The 15965-nt window shown below is 39.8% G+C and overlaps 1 protein-coding gene across 1 annotated transcript; it reads right to left on the reverse strand.

The window, feature by feature from the left end:
• Window positions 1-443: 443 nt before the first annotated feature.
• LOC137260760 (probable G-protein coupled receptor No18) lies at window positions 444-1682 on the reverse strand. Its single transcript, XM_067798336.1, has one exon. It carries the CDS (start codon window positions 1680-1682, stop codon window positions 444-446), a length of 1239 nt encoding a protein of 412 aa, XP_067654437.1.
• Window positions 1683-15965: the final 14283 nt, after the last annotated feature.

Here is a 15965-nt window from a genome sequence, read left to right on the forward strand (position 1 = left end):
TTTAAGGCGTAACAAGGAAAATAGCGTTGGAAACAACAAACTTTTCTGTAAGCCAGTAGAGAAAAATAAAAGAGATTTTGAGAAATAATTGATAATACATATATATTTGCGGCAGAGATAGCTGCGCTTCAATAACACATACGCACGCAAGCAAAATATCCGTCCTCAAAGTGTGTCACCAAACATCCTGTTAATGAAAGTGGTAATTTTTCACCCGCTCATTAATTACCAGTTTTAGTTCCAGGGTGTTTATACTACCTAAAGTGTTCTGTTTTTTCTGAATCTAAAATAATAAGCCGACGTAAAAACGCACAGAAATAATGAGATTATCACAATTCTAGGAAAATGAAATTCACTACAAACACTAATTTCAGGTTTCACTGTAATTATACATAGACCTTCCATACAAACAAATTAACAATTTGTAAACAAGTAAAGCGCTTTTAATCGATTGGGCGTTCATTGTTTGTGGAAACAGATGGTTTCTGAAGATCTACCTTAAACACAAAACTAACACTCGGTTTACACTCGTGAAGGAGTTTCAGAAATGATTGTCTTACGTGTGAATTGACGATGCCGTACACGAGGGGGTTTGTGGCATTCCCGAGGAAAAACATATATCTTAGAAGAAGAAACTGCGTAACGCCAAATATGTCAAACCAAAAGGGCATCCAGGTAACCAGGTATATCACAGTACACAAAAACAACATTTTCGCGGTTCGATAATGAAGCCAAATTCTTTTATGCCTCACTGTTGTCCCAAAGGTACTTCCGTTGGCAGATTTGCAATGTTTGTCAAAATGCGTTTCTTCATGTTTTGAAACTTCCGAACGTTCTCCTTTGACAATGTTCGAACCATTGTCAGCAATGCGTGAACTTAGTACGCTTTTTGGTCCGGAAGTGTCACTTTTGTTCTCATTTTCGATTGTCGTAACTTTGGGGTTCTGTTCTGTTCTCAACTTTGTTCTATTCCATAGCCTGGAATAAATCAGGGCGTAGAAAATGACAATGAGTATGAGGGAGATGAAGAATGACATCATAAGGAGGCCTTGGTAAAGATATGCAACGAGGGGGCCGGTAACTGATGTCGTAAAGTGGCAGAAGTGGGTCGCATTTTCGGGATGTGGAAATTGACACTCAATATCTCTGATGTCATCGACTGTTACAAGAGTAAAGATCAGGACTGCAGGTGTTGCTAGGATACCACTTATTGTCACGACAATTAGCATTCCACAATTCACTTGCTTAACGGTGAACCTTTTTGCGAAATGACAAACTGCAAAATATCTTTCCGCTGCTATGGCAACCAATGTTACATTCGATGATATGACGGCGAAATGTCTCATAAATTCGAATAATCTGCAGAAGATATCTGAATAGACCAAATGAAGTTCATAAACCAGAGTATAGGGCATTATAAAGGCACATACTAATAAATCTATCACAGACAGAATTTTTATGAAAGTATTTGAGGCTTTTTTATCTTTCCGGCGGAAATACACAATAAGCACTGGGATATTTCCTGCAATTCCAACCACAGACAGCACGCCGATTGCAGTGAAGAAAAGAATGTACTCAGGAGTGTATATGACGTCAGAGATAGTCTTGACGTCATGTCCGGTTGTGTTTACGTTGTCTATCACATCAGCGTCCAGCCCAGTCGTATCTTGTTGAGAGGCCATTATGCGCTGCTTGACTGGTTATGTAGGAGGTCTGCTCGTCCCTTCAACTGGAACGAGATGTCATTTGAGAGTTACACTTTTTTTCATTCAAACAGTCATTACGAAATGGTCAGGAAGACGTGGGCGTTTCAGATGGCAGTCGTCAGACAACATGCATGTAGAAACCATGAGTGAGTGAGGGGGAGGGGAGGTGGTTGTTAGTCTTTGACACCATATGATGTTCATCGGATATTAATACTTGTAAGATAACAATCCCACAGCCATGTTGCTTTAAGTGCACCACATCGTTGAACTATTTTGGTTTCTCATGGGTCGGCTTGTTCTCCAACAAACATCACCGTGCAAACGGCGGAATGTCGTTGGCGATGCCGTTGAAAAGAGTCGTTAGTAAAACGCCGCCAGCTGTTTTACTGTATTATGTTTCAGTTTCTGAAAGTCTTGTGCTGACTTTGTAAGCTAAAAATGAGACGATAGATTTCACAAAATAATTGATACTGATCTCTTTCACAGCAACAAACAACTTCTTGGAGCACTTACGACGTCGTTGTCACGTGGCACTGTGAGGTCAAATGTGATTGGTTCAAAGGGCCGCACCAGAAACCACTAAAATACCAGACGATTGGACCACTAAATAGATCTGGCAGGAACAGAAATACATATCGTAATTGTCTAATTTACCACATAACAATTCCGTCAAATTTGTCTCCCTGGTAAAATGGTCGATACTATAGTCCGCTTGGCTCAAAAGCTGACCGATGAATAGCGATGTAACTCGAAAACGAATAAGCATTACATACTCAGTGAAACGCTGATCATAATCCAAACATTCTAACAACTCTGTGAGGCTTTCGCAGATTTTTTTCGCAGAATAATAAAAAAAGTTGTTTAATAAACTATCATTAAAATATTGACAGTTCACTGTTTATAACTAGGGAGGAGTGCAGAGAACGACACGGCCAGGTGTTCGAGAAGCACGTACACAAGTGCCGACAAAACTATTTATTCATTAACCTGTGCTGTCTCCGTATTTTTTTCGCACACCTGGCTGTTCCTTCCTCAGCACTCCTCCCTCGTAACAAATATTGAAATGTGTGTATTCATGGTGCTAAAGGACCGTATGGTATTTGATGGAGAAGCTGTATCCTGACAGAACTTCAATTCTCTGTATGACGACTTATGTTCGGCAAGATCGCTTTATCTTCAGCCCTATAGCATAATGGCATTGGTTTCCCAATGCAAAAAATACGTCTCAAAATGTGTTACATTTTCCGTGAAATCGAACTGATTTGAAAATCATAATCTCAATTTAAGTAGTAAAATCCTCAAGCTTTAGTCGCAAATACCGCATTATGCTTCAACCCCTAGCACAAAGAACTTGTTTTACAATGCTAGAATCTGTTCTGAGAAAGTGTAATCCCAAATATGTATTACATTTGACCACTTTCCTAAATGGGCGGCGAGGTAGCCAAGTGTTTAAAGTGTTCGTTCGTCACGGCGAAGGCCAGGGTTCGATTTCCGGTATGGGTACAATGTGAGAAGCCCATATCACGTGTCCCCCATGATACTGCAGGAATATTGCTAAAAGCGGCGTAAAACTCAACTCAATCAGTCACTAAATAGCATTGTGTATTTAATACGAGGAGTAAGTCTCGAGATTTTTTGAGGCTTCGTGAAATTCGAACCGAACTGGAAAACGCAATCTCATTCACGTAATAAAATCCACGAAAGGGAAAAACCCTTTAAGGCGCCTTGATCTCGTCTCTTGGTAGCTTTACGTCCTAGGTAGGAGATCAGAGGACGCAAGTGATTCGGTCTAAGTAGGATTGTAGCTTTAAGGGATATTATCAGTGTTCGTGCACGGACGGATTCAGCTTTTTGAGAAAGTGGGGTGCACACGACTGAGAAAACAAGGTACACGCGAGTTTCAATGGTCATTTAATAACCTATTAGGAGAGAGAGAGAGAGAGAGAGCGAGAGGGAGGAGGGTTAGTGTCGGTGAGTTTAGTTTTACGCCGCACACACCAATATTGGAGTCTTGACCAGACAATCAAGCGATCAACAGCATGAGCATCGATCTATGCAACTGGGATACGATGTAATGTTTCAGCCGATTCTGACCACTTTTAGTCGCCTCTTACGGAAAGCATGGGTTCCTGAAGTTCAGTTCTAACACGTACCACACGTTTCACGTTTATTATATACTCTATACATTGCTTGTCGTCAGAATTAATTCCATAGTATAGCATATGAGAAATATACCCCTTATGCTCATAAATATACATATATTTACAGGTCATATTAAGTCGGGAGCGTAGTCGGTTCTGATACATCCTCGATAGTGTAATGTAACCATTTCCATTTCATTTTCAAACAAAGGCGGTAGGGTAGCTTAGTGGTTAAAGTGTCTGCTCGTCACGCCTAAGACCCGGGTTCTATTCACCACATAGGTACAAAGTGTGAATAACGGTTGCGTTGCAAGCCGAAAGTCGCTTCGAGTAAGCAAATGAATCGCTTATTCCGGGCTTGCAACAACTGGAAGCGTTTATAGCTCTTCCAAAAATGGCGGAGCGATTACCGTTTGCTCGTTTGGCGCTAATAAAGAACGTATTAGAGTCTCGATGACGAGTGATGAATGATGTTGATCTGAACCAGTGGAAGTGGAGTGTAACCTGTTTTTTTTTCTTTTTTTGACAATTTTGCAGCCGAACAATTTTGTTCAGCCTCCGAATTCAAATTTTCTTAAGGCGCCAGTTTGGTTTGAGAGCGAGACCTCATCCAGCGACTGCTGCTATTGCAAGTCCCTGAACGTTAGCGCTCCGTTGTCAGGCGAATCGCTGTGCATCGCTTGCAACCACATACTCACTCACTCTCAGTTTCAAACTGCGGTGTCACCGCGTAGCATCGTTTAGGAAGTGGCACATTAATTCTAATTCTACTGTCGCAAACAGTTAGTACACTCGCCAGAACATTTGTTGCTCATGGGTATATATTCATTGAACGTCTTCTTCACGCCAAATGCTCCTCGTCGGCTCAATACGAGGCCATGCTGGCAGACATATCTTAGGAATTTAACACAGTAGAATGGGCACGTGATAATGGAAGATACTTTGCTTATCGAGCGTGGAAAAAAACTGAAGGCAATTAGCGTGTTAATACAGTGAAAATTCGTTAAATCGAAATCCATTAACTTGATGTGTCGTTTAAGATGATGTTCCCGGTCAATTCTAATCGTGACCTTGAGTTTGTTGTTTACCGCTAGTATTCTGCAACATTCCAGATGTATGTGGGGCGGTGGGGTAGTTTAGTGGTTAAGGCGTCATGTCGAAGATCCGGGTTCGATTCCCCACATGGGTATAATGTGTGAAGCCCATTTCTGGTGTCCCAAAACCGCGCCATCACTGGAATATTGCTAATTGTGACGTAAAACCATACTCACTCACTTTATTAAGGCCGTAACTGTTAAGACGTTATGAATGTACGCTGATACAAGATAAAGACTGTCTAATATAAATGCTGATTTCGGTTTGGTGATAAGCATGATAAGAGCGCGACTTTTTGAATTACTCGCTCAGAATTTAGTCAAGGTGATATGATGGTGTTATACACATCCTCTTGTAGTGTCGAGACACGTGCATGAAATTCAGGAACACGTGTTGACGTGTCCAAATGGGTTACATAATTTCTCCTTTACATTATTAATGTTTTCGAGCTGTCGCACTTTAAAAGATATTACTTTGAAGAAAACTGGATGGAATTGAAAATATGCGCTTTTCTAGCCGCCAGGCCCTGAACTAATAGGGCTTATTCAATAATATTTGGCAAGTGGGTCTGAGTGAGTGATTTTAGTTTTACTCAGCAATATTCCAGTTATATGGCGGCGGTCTGTAAATAAAAGAGAAATGGAAACATATTCCTCAGTTCGAAGGCTACAATTTCGAGTTTTTCAGTATCTTAACCATGCATGATATACAAAAGAAATGACTGTAAAGTATCTCTAAATCTCCAAAGACAATACAACCTTTTATTCATGAAAGAATAACATATTACATTGTCTAATCTATTAGTCAGCTCTTTACCCACCCGTCCAGGTTGCTCGCCCCACCTCTAATAGAAAGAGTACAATTGACCATTCTAAGGTTTCATCAGGGTACTTCCAGTCTGATTCCAAAAATATTTGTCACAACCCTAGGATGTTTTACAGATGTAAATGATAAATGCAAACACGCATAAAAAAATAATGGTTACAATAACACGCATGAATGAAGAATGTAAACATTTTACTACAATAAAAATGAGTTCTCATGTTTTTATTGACAAACGTGTCTCGGGCTGTAGCAATGTATATTGACAAGGTATGATCGAATACTAGTAATTAGGAACGGCTAAGTGGTAGTGTTTGCTCTATAATTGCCTTCCTAAGTATACTGTGACAAGGCGTTCCTCACACACCCTGTACAAGACAAATGTGTTTTCCTGCAGTTCAGTTCTTTCTAATCAGCCCTATGACGATCCGGGTTAGAATTATCTTCAGTAACCATGCTTGTCACAAGAGGCGATCGGGTGGTCGGGCTCGATGACGTGGATGACACATATCATCGTATCCCAGCAGCATAATTCGATGCTCATGTTGATCACTGGATTGTCTAGCTCAGACCCGAATATTTACAGCCAGCGCCAAATAGATGATATGTTGCTGAGTGCTGCTTGAGACTAAACTCACTCACTCACTCACTCACTCACTCACTCACTCACTCACTCACTCACTCACTCACACACTCACTCACTCACTCACTCACACTAATCCAGATATAACACTACTGTAGCCACAAAACGGTCAAGCTAAATTTTCAGATTCATGTGAGTTAATATTATATTGAAAAGATAGTGTAATTTCCTTTTTACCCACTTATAACGTACTGTACTAATTGTACATATTGTTTTCTGTTCTTTCGTTGATAGTTCGTAAATTTGATTCTTCTCATCATTTGTTTTAAATGTGACTCATCATTCATTAATAGCTTTTAATTTGTCTCCAATGTCCATAATTTGTAGTTTTGTTCATTTAAAAAAAAATTCTGAAGGTTTTGTAACTGTATGTACAGTTATTAATGGTTCTTTTTAATATGGACCCGTGAAGGTCCCTTGGTAGAATAGGCCTTCAGCAACCCATGCTTGCCACAAAAGGCGACTATGCTTGTCGTAAGAGGCGACTAACGGGATCGGGTGGTCAGACTCGCTGACTTGGTAGACACATGTCATCGGTTCCCAATTGTGCATATCGATGCTCATGTTGCTGATCAGTGGATTGTCTGGTCCATACACGATTGTTTACAGACCGCCGGCATGTAGCTGGAATATTGCTGAGTGCGGCGTAAAACTAAACTCACTCACTCACTCACTTTTTTTAATTTGCCTTATAAAGAGCCTGTATTTTTGCTTATGATTTGTCTGAACTACCAAATTATTAGATATTTCTCTTTTAGCTCTACTAAGTATCTATTCGTGCAAGTCGGGTTAGAATGAGCTTTCAGTGCTCTTCGCAAGAGGAGACGAACGGGATCGTTCACTTGGTTCACACATGTCGGGCTAAATGAAAAACAAAACTGATTTTCAGCGTTTGCAGGTCAAGTGCTGCCCGCATGTTCATCTTTTGACCTCCAAATAGGGGCGTGTTTTACGCAAACACCTATCTTATGAGGCCACTTCTGACACAGTTATGAAACACACGAACAAGTCGCCAGTTACTTGTCGGTCTCCAAATAATAGCATTCGCAAATGTGTCCTGCTACTTCAGATGTGACATTATTTTTATTCAATGAAATTAGAGTAATGTATGCCTTCACGACCTTTATTACAAGATGACAAACTCATTACATACCAATTTAAGCCCACTACCAAACTGAAGTTCCATAATCATGCATTGACCTGTTCATAATTGATTATTGATCCCTGGGTGGCACATTTTTCGAACTTTGGTTTCTTTAATGACGTTCCGATTAACAACACGCAACCCTACTGATTAAGTGTTCGCATTATCGCGTCACGAATGGCGGAGGACGAAGGTAATAATATTTCTCCGTGGGTGTCAAATTGGAAACCGATAAAGCTGGAGACTTGTTCGTGTGTTTCATAATTGTGTCTGAAGTGGTCATATATAACAGGTATTTGCGCAAAGCACGCCCCCATTTGGAGACCAAAGACTGAACGTGTCAGCAGCACGTGACCTGTAAACGTTGAGAATCAGTTTTGTTTTTCATTTAACCTAAAAAATTATTTAATTATGACTACTTAGGCACCAAACTTGCCCTTTTATTACAATCATCTTCATCCTGTAGAATGGCTCAGAAGAGAAACAATATGTAATTTCTCTACATATTAACTGTGACACATTTTCTATTTTGATACTGCACATTGACCTTTCGTCTTCTCACTGCGACAACTATGGGTGAAATACCGAGAAACAACCAAATGACAAAGCAAAAATAAAATCACAGAACCCCTCCCCCCCCTCCCCCCGCAACCAAAAGAAAGAAAGAAACAAACAGACAAAAACGAAATAGAACGAGAAGAGACAGAAAAAACACACACACACACACACACACACACACACACACACACACACACACACACACACACACACACACACACAGACAGACAGACACACACAGACAGACACACACAGACAGACAGACACACACAGACAGACAGACAGATAGACAGACACACACACACAGACACACGCACACAGAAAAAAACAAAACAAAACAAAAAACGAACAACAACAACAACAACAACAAAAAGCAACAAAAAACGACCAAAAACAAAACTAAAAGAAAAACAAAAGCATCGCTTAACAACAACAACAACGACGACGACGACGACATAAAAAAACAAACCCCAATAACACCCAATATCAGATAAACATAAAACCCACATGGATGCTGTCGTTGATCTAGTTTGTATCTTGTCGGTTTCCAACATGACGCCTACAGCAGAAAAGGATGAAGTGACATTTTTGTTGTGTGACCTAATCCTCTTGGCAGAGTGGATTCCGGATTGTTTGAGATATACACAGCGCAGGGTGTGTATGGGACAATATGGTCCGATTTTTGAGAGCTTTGGATGATGAGACCTTTCACATTCCCATACTCCAGAGTTAGTGAGTATGGCTCAACGCTGCTTTTGGCAATATTCCAGCAATATCACGGCGGGGAACACGATAAGTGGGCTTCACACATTGTACCCATGAATGGAACAAAGAATAATTCTTATTATTCGTGGTATATGAACACTTCTAAGGACTTGTACCTTGGAAAGAGTAACCATTCAAATATACACTGACGTACAAATGAAAGTATACTTTTGGCGTTTTCGTTTGCGTTTGCGTTTGCGTGCGATTCAACTCACTTTTATCTATCTACGAACTATACATTAAGTTACTTACATTAAACCGCTTCCTTCAATTGTTCCGTTCCATGGGCTTGAGGCTCCACATTACCTTTGAGAATAAAGATTTGTTAACAAACTTAATAGTTTCATGATCTTTACCACGCACAACACTGTAAAGGATATTAATCACGCACACGATGATTGCAACTTTTAATTCACAATCCAAATACTTTCGAAAGTTTTACGTTTGCGGTACAAAAATAACCGCGAAGCTCCAGCTGTGTACTTTCTTTGGTACGTCAGTTTACTTTTCTCACCTTCTGACCAAACGCACTTACGCGTTGACAATACATCAGAGAATATCACAGTATTACAGTACAATATTACAGTTTTCCGGCACTGAAACACTTCTAAAGCCGACATAGATGGCGATGTTTTTGATTATATGGTATGATTATTTATCCTGAGTCACATGCTTTCCTGAGATTATGGACGCCGCGGGAGCAATATTACAGCTACTAAAATCTCGTTCGCTCGTAAACTCACCTAGAAATGTCAATACGCTCCTTCATAGTATACACGTTAAGTCAGAGTCAATTCCATTGACGCTGAGTTTTTAAACTCGATACCCGTATGAATGTGAATCCTAATTGGTAAACCTCACCTCAAAGGTCAACGCTGCATGGATATCCTATGATTGGATTTGGTAACCAAGAAATATCGATCTTGGAACCACTGCAATATATCAGCACTACAGATGGAGTCTTACAGATTCTGTAATATATTACCCACTTCGGGGATGGAAGAGTTAGAGAATAGCCAACGAGGCACGAGTGATTACCGGAAATATGCCCGAGTTGAAATAATGTTCACAATGCCGAGCCTTGGCGAGACACTGAATATTATTCTAACGCGGGCATATTTCCCGTAATTACTCGTACTGAGCTGGTTATTCTGTTTATTACCCATAATGCAATTTAAAAAGAAAGAAAGAGGGAAACACCAAACCTAACGTCTCCGCGGTAATAACATATCTACGCTATAACAAAGAGCAAATATAAAATCTCTTTAAAATACAACAAATACTATCTTTTATGGAATAAGTTATCATTTGTTTATATGATGTTTAAGTGCTATGTCACTGAACTTAAAAACAACAATGAAGTTGTTTCATAATGTCAGTGCGCCGGAACATCGTGTGTCTAATGAGGGGTGACTGTGTACGGTTGAAACACGCTTTGACAAAAACCTGTCAATTTCTGGGAAAGTGAACGATTAAATGTTGGGAAATTTAAAACACAACCATCCAACGAATGCATCTAAAAGGTTTTCAGTCAAGAAACTCAACACGTAAGAAGATTGAACAACATTTCGTTCTGTGGAAGGTGTGTTACAGTCACCTCTGTGGAAGGTGTGTTACAGTCACCTCTGTGGAAGGTGTGTTACAGTCACCTCTGTGGAAGGTGTGTTACAGTCACCTCTGTGGAAGGTGTGTTACAGTCACCTCTGTGGAAGGTGTGTTACAGTCACCTGATTCCAAGAAGGATAACTGTCAATGGGAAGAATACGCCACTTTGGAGCTGGAAGTCGACTGACAGAAGTTTCGTTCGAGATGTTGAAGTGGAATACACCACCATAGACTGGGCCTGAGCATGGTGTATCGACAGAATGAAGATTTACGGCTTGCCATAAAACCTGTCATGGTGGCAGTCTGAGGCAGAGAGTGAGCGAGCAGAGTGGTGGAGTTACAAGAGTTTGACAAAAAATTATTGATGGACTGACGTTGATACTCATTAACTGAAGGGTATCTGTTTACTGATTGAACGTATTTTATGCCCGGAAATGATTTGATTTGATGTACACTATTGTCAGAGAGGGTCTGGATGAGACGTTTTCGGGATGGGGGTTAGACTGATGGGGGCCATATGTGTTTACAAACAATATGCAAACGATTGTTTTCTTCTTCCTTTTTTTGTAATGTTATCTTTTTTAAAAAGACCACTTATTTATCACGCAGTTGTATTGCAAACTAATATCTAAAGAGCATTCATAATCTTTAACCTATATATTTTCTTCTTAAATCTCGGAATGTGGGAGTACAGCACGTCTTAATTATCAAAGAGTGAGTGAGTTTAGTTTTACGCCGCACTCAGCAATATTCCAGCTACTTGCCGGCGGTGTGTAAATAATCAAGTCTGGACCAGACAATCCAGTAATCAACAACATGAGCACCGATCTGCGCAATTGGGACCGATGACATGTGTCAACAGTCAGCGAGCCTGACCACCCGATCCCGTTAGTCGCCTCTTACGACAAGCATAGTCGCCTTTTGTGGCAAGCATGCATTACTGAAGGTCTATTCTACCCCAAGACCTTCATGGGTCCTAATTATCAAAGAAAAGGGAAAAAGTTGTCAATGAACTTGATTCATGAAAAGTAGTTCTGTATACAACATCCCTCAAGCAATTATATTTCTGCTTAGCTGACCACTCAACACCGAGAATAACTAAATTGCACACTATGCAAATGTTATGGGTACTAAATCGATTTATTACCTACGAGGACGAACATATCGGGGTTCATGTTTTTCATATGATACGATGCCTTAGGGCAAAATATTACTTTGTCATGGTAACGTGAAGTCATGAACAATGTCATGACGTCATGATTCTCTGTGACGTTGCGTTCTACGGCGGGTAGCCAGCCCATGTTTGAAAGTAGATTGTAAACCAAAGGTTACTGTGTTCTGTAATCTGATTGGTTGAAAAACATGATTAAATGGTATTAGATTCAAGGAAACTGAAAGACTATTCACCGCGTATTGACACGTAAACAATTGTTTTGTTGTGTCATCAACAGTGGTGACGTCATTCAAATCATATTGTGACGTAAAGTTGGAATGACGTCACAAATGAGCAACTCCAGATGCTACCATGAGAACCAGCTGAAACGGCCAGCTGATGACACTTCACTGCTGTGTCCGTATTGGATGTAAACGAGTGCAGACACTAAAACCCCTTTGGTTTACTTTTGTGTTTACAATGTCGATAAACATCATGTGTTGGCCAATTTCCGGGTGTTATTGAGTATTTCAGGCACGGGAATATTTCATTTGAAACCTCCGGCTGACGCCGTTGGTTCCAAATGCATTCCCGTGCTTCAAATACTCAATAACACCCGGAAATTGGCCAACACATGATGTTTATCTCCTAATTTAAGTTTATTTTCACAATTTAACGATGTCGGTAATAATATCATTTTTTTACAAGACGTGACGGAACGTTAATGAATCGAATGACGTCGTGTTAGATCATGGCCGGGGAGAGGTCGGTAGCGTCTTGATTACGACGATTGCCTCTTGTCCGGAAGATTTAGTAGAGAGAGAGAGAGAGAGAGAGAGAGAGAGAGAGAGAGAGAAGGAAATCGAAACGAAACGAAGCAGTATGCTGAAAGTGTGAAGTATGGTAACACGAAAAGGAAAACTAAATATGACGTGAAATTTCTTCACACCACGATACCGTCGGAAGGCGAAGATAGAAATATATTCTTCAATTAACAACGCGTATTTGGACCAAAATCCCCAACCAACCAACCAACCAAAAATCAACAAAAAAAACAAAAAAAAAAACAAACCCCAAACAAACAAACAAATAAGCAAACAAACAAAAAACAAAAACTACAAGAAAGAAAATCAGTACCCTAGCAAATTAACAAACAAAATTAAAGATAAGCAACAGCAATTGATATCAAGAAGTAATTAAATGCAAAACCCCGGAATATCATGATTGGAAAAGTGAAAAAGTTTTCGGGTACTTCTTAAATCAACATTTTTCAAACACATTGCCAAACCTATTACGCACTGTAGGCCCTAAACATGATGTGATGGATAGTACAAGGTCTATTTCAAATCTAGATGATTACATCTGATAAAATATATAGTAAATAAAAGTTGTTGCCAAATCAGCTCTAATAATATGCATCATTCTTCAGCCACATCGGAAATGACATTTCGGACAAAAGAATTGTTACAAAAAAAAGAACTCACCGAAATTTACGACACGAAAATGGCCTGGAAGCATAAACGAATTAGACAGCATGGTAATTCCCAAGCCATACAGCCCAACTCAAGAGATTACATAACACTCACGCGAGGAAATAGGTTTCCTAAATTACCAGCGATAAGATTCCATGTGATTGATGTAAACAGATTAGGAGCGAGCACATTGCCTTCGCTGTTTTACTAAATGAGGGTGAGGCGAGACAGGGTCAGGTTGAGGCATCGCACTGTGAAACCTGTGTGTTCATAGGAGTTGTACACGGGGGACGGGGCTGGGGGTAGGTGTGCAGGAGGGGAGGGGGTAAGAGATGGAAATGAGTGACTGAACGTGACATTCAGCAACATTCCAGCAATATCATGGCGGGGACACCAGTGTTCAAACGCTGTCTCCCTTAAGAGAATCGAACCCGGCTCTTCGGCGATCGCTGTAACCGCTAAGTTACTCCACCGACGAAGTCCATTTTTGGTGTCCCCGACGGGATATTGCTTGAATATTGACATCAAATTCCACTGACAAACTTCATTATAATGCCACGTCAAGGCTCTTTTGACAGTCCTCGTTACAATATGACGTCTAGCGTCTGTGGCACACCTAATTTCAATATGACGTCTGGTGTCTCGCGACCCACATTACAGTCCTCATTACAATATGACGTCTGGTGTCTGTGGCAACAGTCATTACAATATAACGTCTAGTGTCTGTGGCAACAGCCATTATAATATGACGTCTAGTGTCTGTGGCAACAGCCATTATAATATGACGTCTAGTGTCTGTGGCAATAGTCATTACAATATAAGGTCTAGTATCTGTGGCAACAGTCATTATAATACGACGTCTAGTGTCTGTGGTAACAGTCATTATAATATGACGTCTAGTGTCTGTGGCAATAGTCATTACAATATAAGGTCTAGTGTCTGTGGCAACAGTAATTATAATATGACGTCTAGTGTCTGTGGCAACAGCCATTATAATATGACGTCTAGTGTCTGTGGCAATAGTCATTACAATATAAGGTCTAGTATCTGTGGCAACAGTCATTATAATACGACGTCTAGTGTCTGTGGTAACAGTCATTATAATATGACGTCTAGTGTCTGTGGCAATAGTCATTACAATATAAGGTCTAGTGTCTGTGGCAACAGTAATTATAATATGACGTCTAGTGTCTGTGGCAATAGTCATTATAATATGAGGTCTAGTGTCTGTGGCAAGTCATTATGATATGAGGTCTAGTGTCTATGGCTATCCTCATTACAATATGACGTCTTGTGTCTGTTACAAATCATCATGTCGATATGGCGTCTAGTGTCCGTGACAATCCTCATTTCAATAACACGTCTAGCGTCTGTGTCAATCGCCATTACAATATGGCGTCTAGTGTTTGTGGCAATCCTTATTTCAATGTGACATCTAGTGTCTATGGTACCGTCTAGGGCAATCCTCGTTACAATATGACGTCTAGTGTCTGTGGCAATCGTCATTACAAAATGGCGTCTAGTGTCTGTGGCAATAGTCATTACAATATAACGTCTAGTGTCTGTGGCAATCGTCATTACAAAATGGCGTCTAGTGTCTGTGGCAATCATCATTACAAAATGGCGTCTAGTGTTAGTCCTCATCATTATTTGACGCCTAAAATGTCTAGGACAGTCCTCAACTGTAAGCAAACTTTTAATTTATGTACTACTCCTCATTTTTATGTGACGTTTAGTTTCTATGACATTACTCGTTAAAATTCAACGTTTAGTTTCTTCCAGAAACCTTATGACATATGTATTATCTAGCTTTTTATTAACTTTTATGTCTAGTCTATTTTATACTTCGAGGCCTTTATCGGAATATAATTTTCATAATAAGACATCTAGTGTTTGAATAGGGTATGTCTGTGCTCTGTGAATCTTTCCTCAAAACACGATGTGCCTAGTTTTCGCACCCTCCTCGCAAAAAAGGGCGTCTTGAGATTGTAGCCTGATATAATACCAGGTTTACGTAACGTACGAGGGGATATAAATATATATTCTAATTATCACCATGAGTGTATTGAGCAATTATGTATAAGGATAAGGAAATAATAATAAGGAAAATTATAAGGTGATCCTTATCTAGTTAATGGACTGGATACTACCTACTTCACCTTATTCAGTCTTCTGGTAGTTGATCCTAAACACGAGTAACCCAATGCTTGCTGAAGACTGAGTTATGCAGTATTATCACGTTTTTAGTAAATGAAAGTTTGCACTACTTATAGGATGAAGAGGAGATAAAATACCGTTTATGGTGAAGATAGCCAATCTTGTGATACTGTTGTGAAATGGAAAAGGAATTTTCAAACCGGTAATATGTCCCTGACAGATGAGCCAAGACGTGGATTCCATTTTGACGATACCATGCTAGATGACCATTGCTCGGGACTGTCAAAAGTTACTGAAAATGGCCCGCTTGGCTATTAATAATTTGGGAGCTGATCCAGTTTCCTGAATCCTGATCATTTTAGCGACAACAAGGTCCTCGAAAACATAAACGAATAGTCAAATGCAAGTTGTTACAAGTAAGTATCTAAACTGTAAGCAGTAACGCCACTGGTAAGTCCCTGGTTCTCCAACCTGAATAATCTGAGATGATGAGCAGGTTGATTAAAATTGTTTTCAACAGAAAAAACGTCATTTAAATTTACACTAAATTATCCATACTAGATGCAGAATTAACATATTGAAATTGAAGTAGATCCCAAGCTGATGCATTTTACTAATTTTACTAATTTTATTTTAGATTTGTGTAATTTCTTGCAAGCAAAAGGGCTTGTTTTACTTGCATATCATGAGGCAGGGGATGGTCA

Source organism: Haliotis asinina, chromosome 14 (genome assembly GCF_037392515.1).
Source record: "Haliotis asinina isolate JCU_RB_2024 chromosome 14, JCU_Hal_asi_v2, whole genome shotgun sequence".
NCBI classification, from domain to species: domain Eukaryota; kingdom Metazoa; phylum Mollusca; class Gastropoda; order Lepetellida; family Haliotidae; genus Haliotis; species Haliotis asinina.

What these genes read in the sequence shown, in the direction of transcription:
- LOC137260760 (XM_067798336.1), bottom strand. Translation starts at nt 1,682, where the DNA reads ATGGCCTCTCAACAAGATACGACTGGGCTGGACGCTGATGTGATAGAC.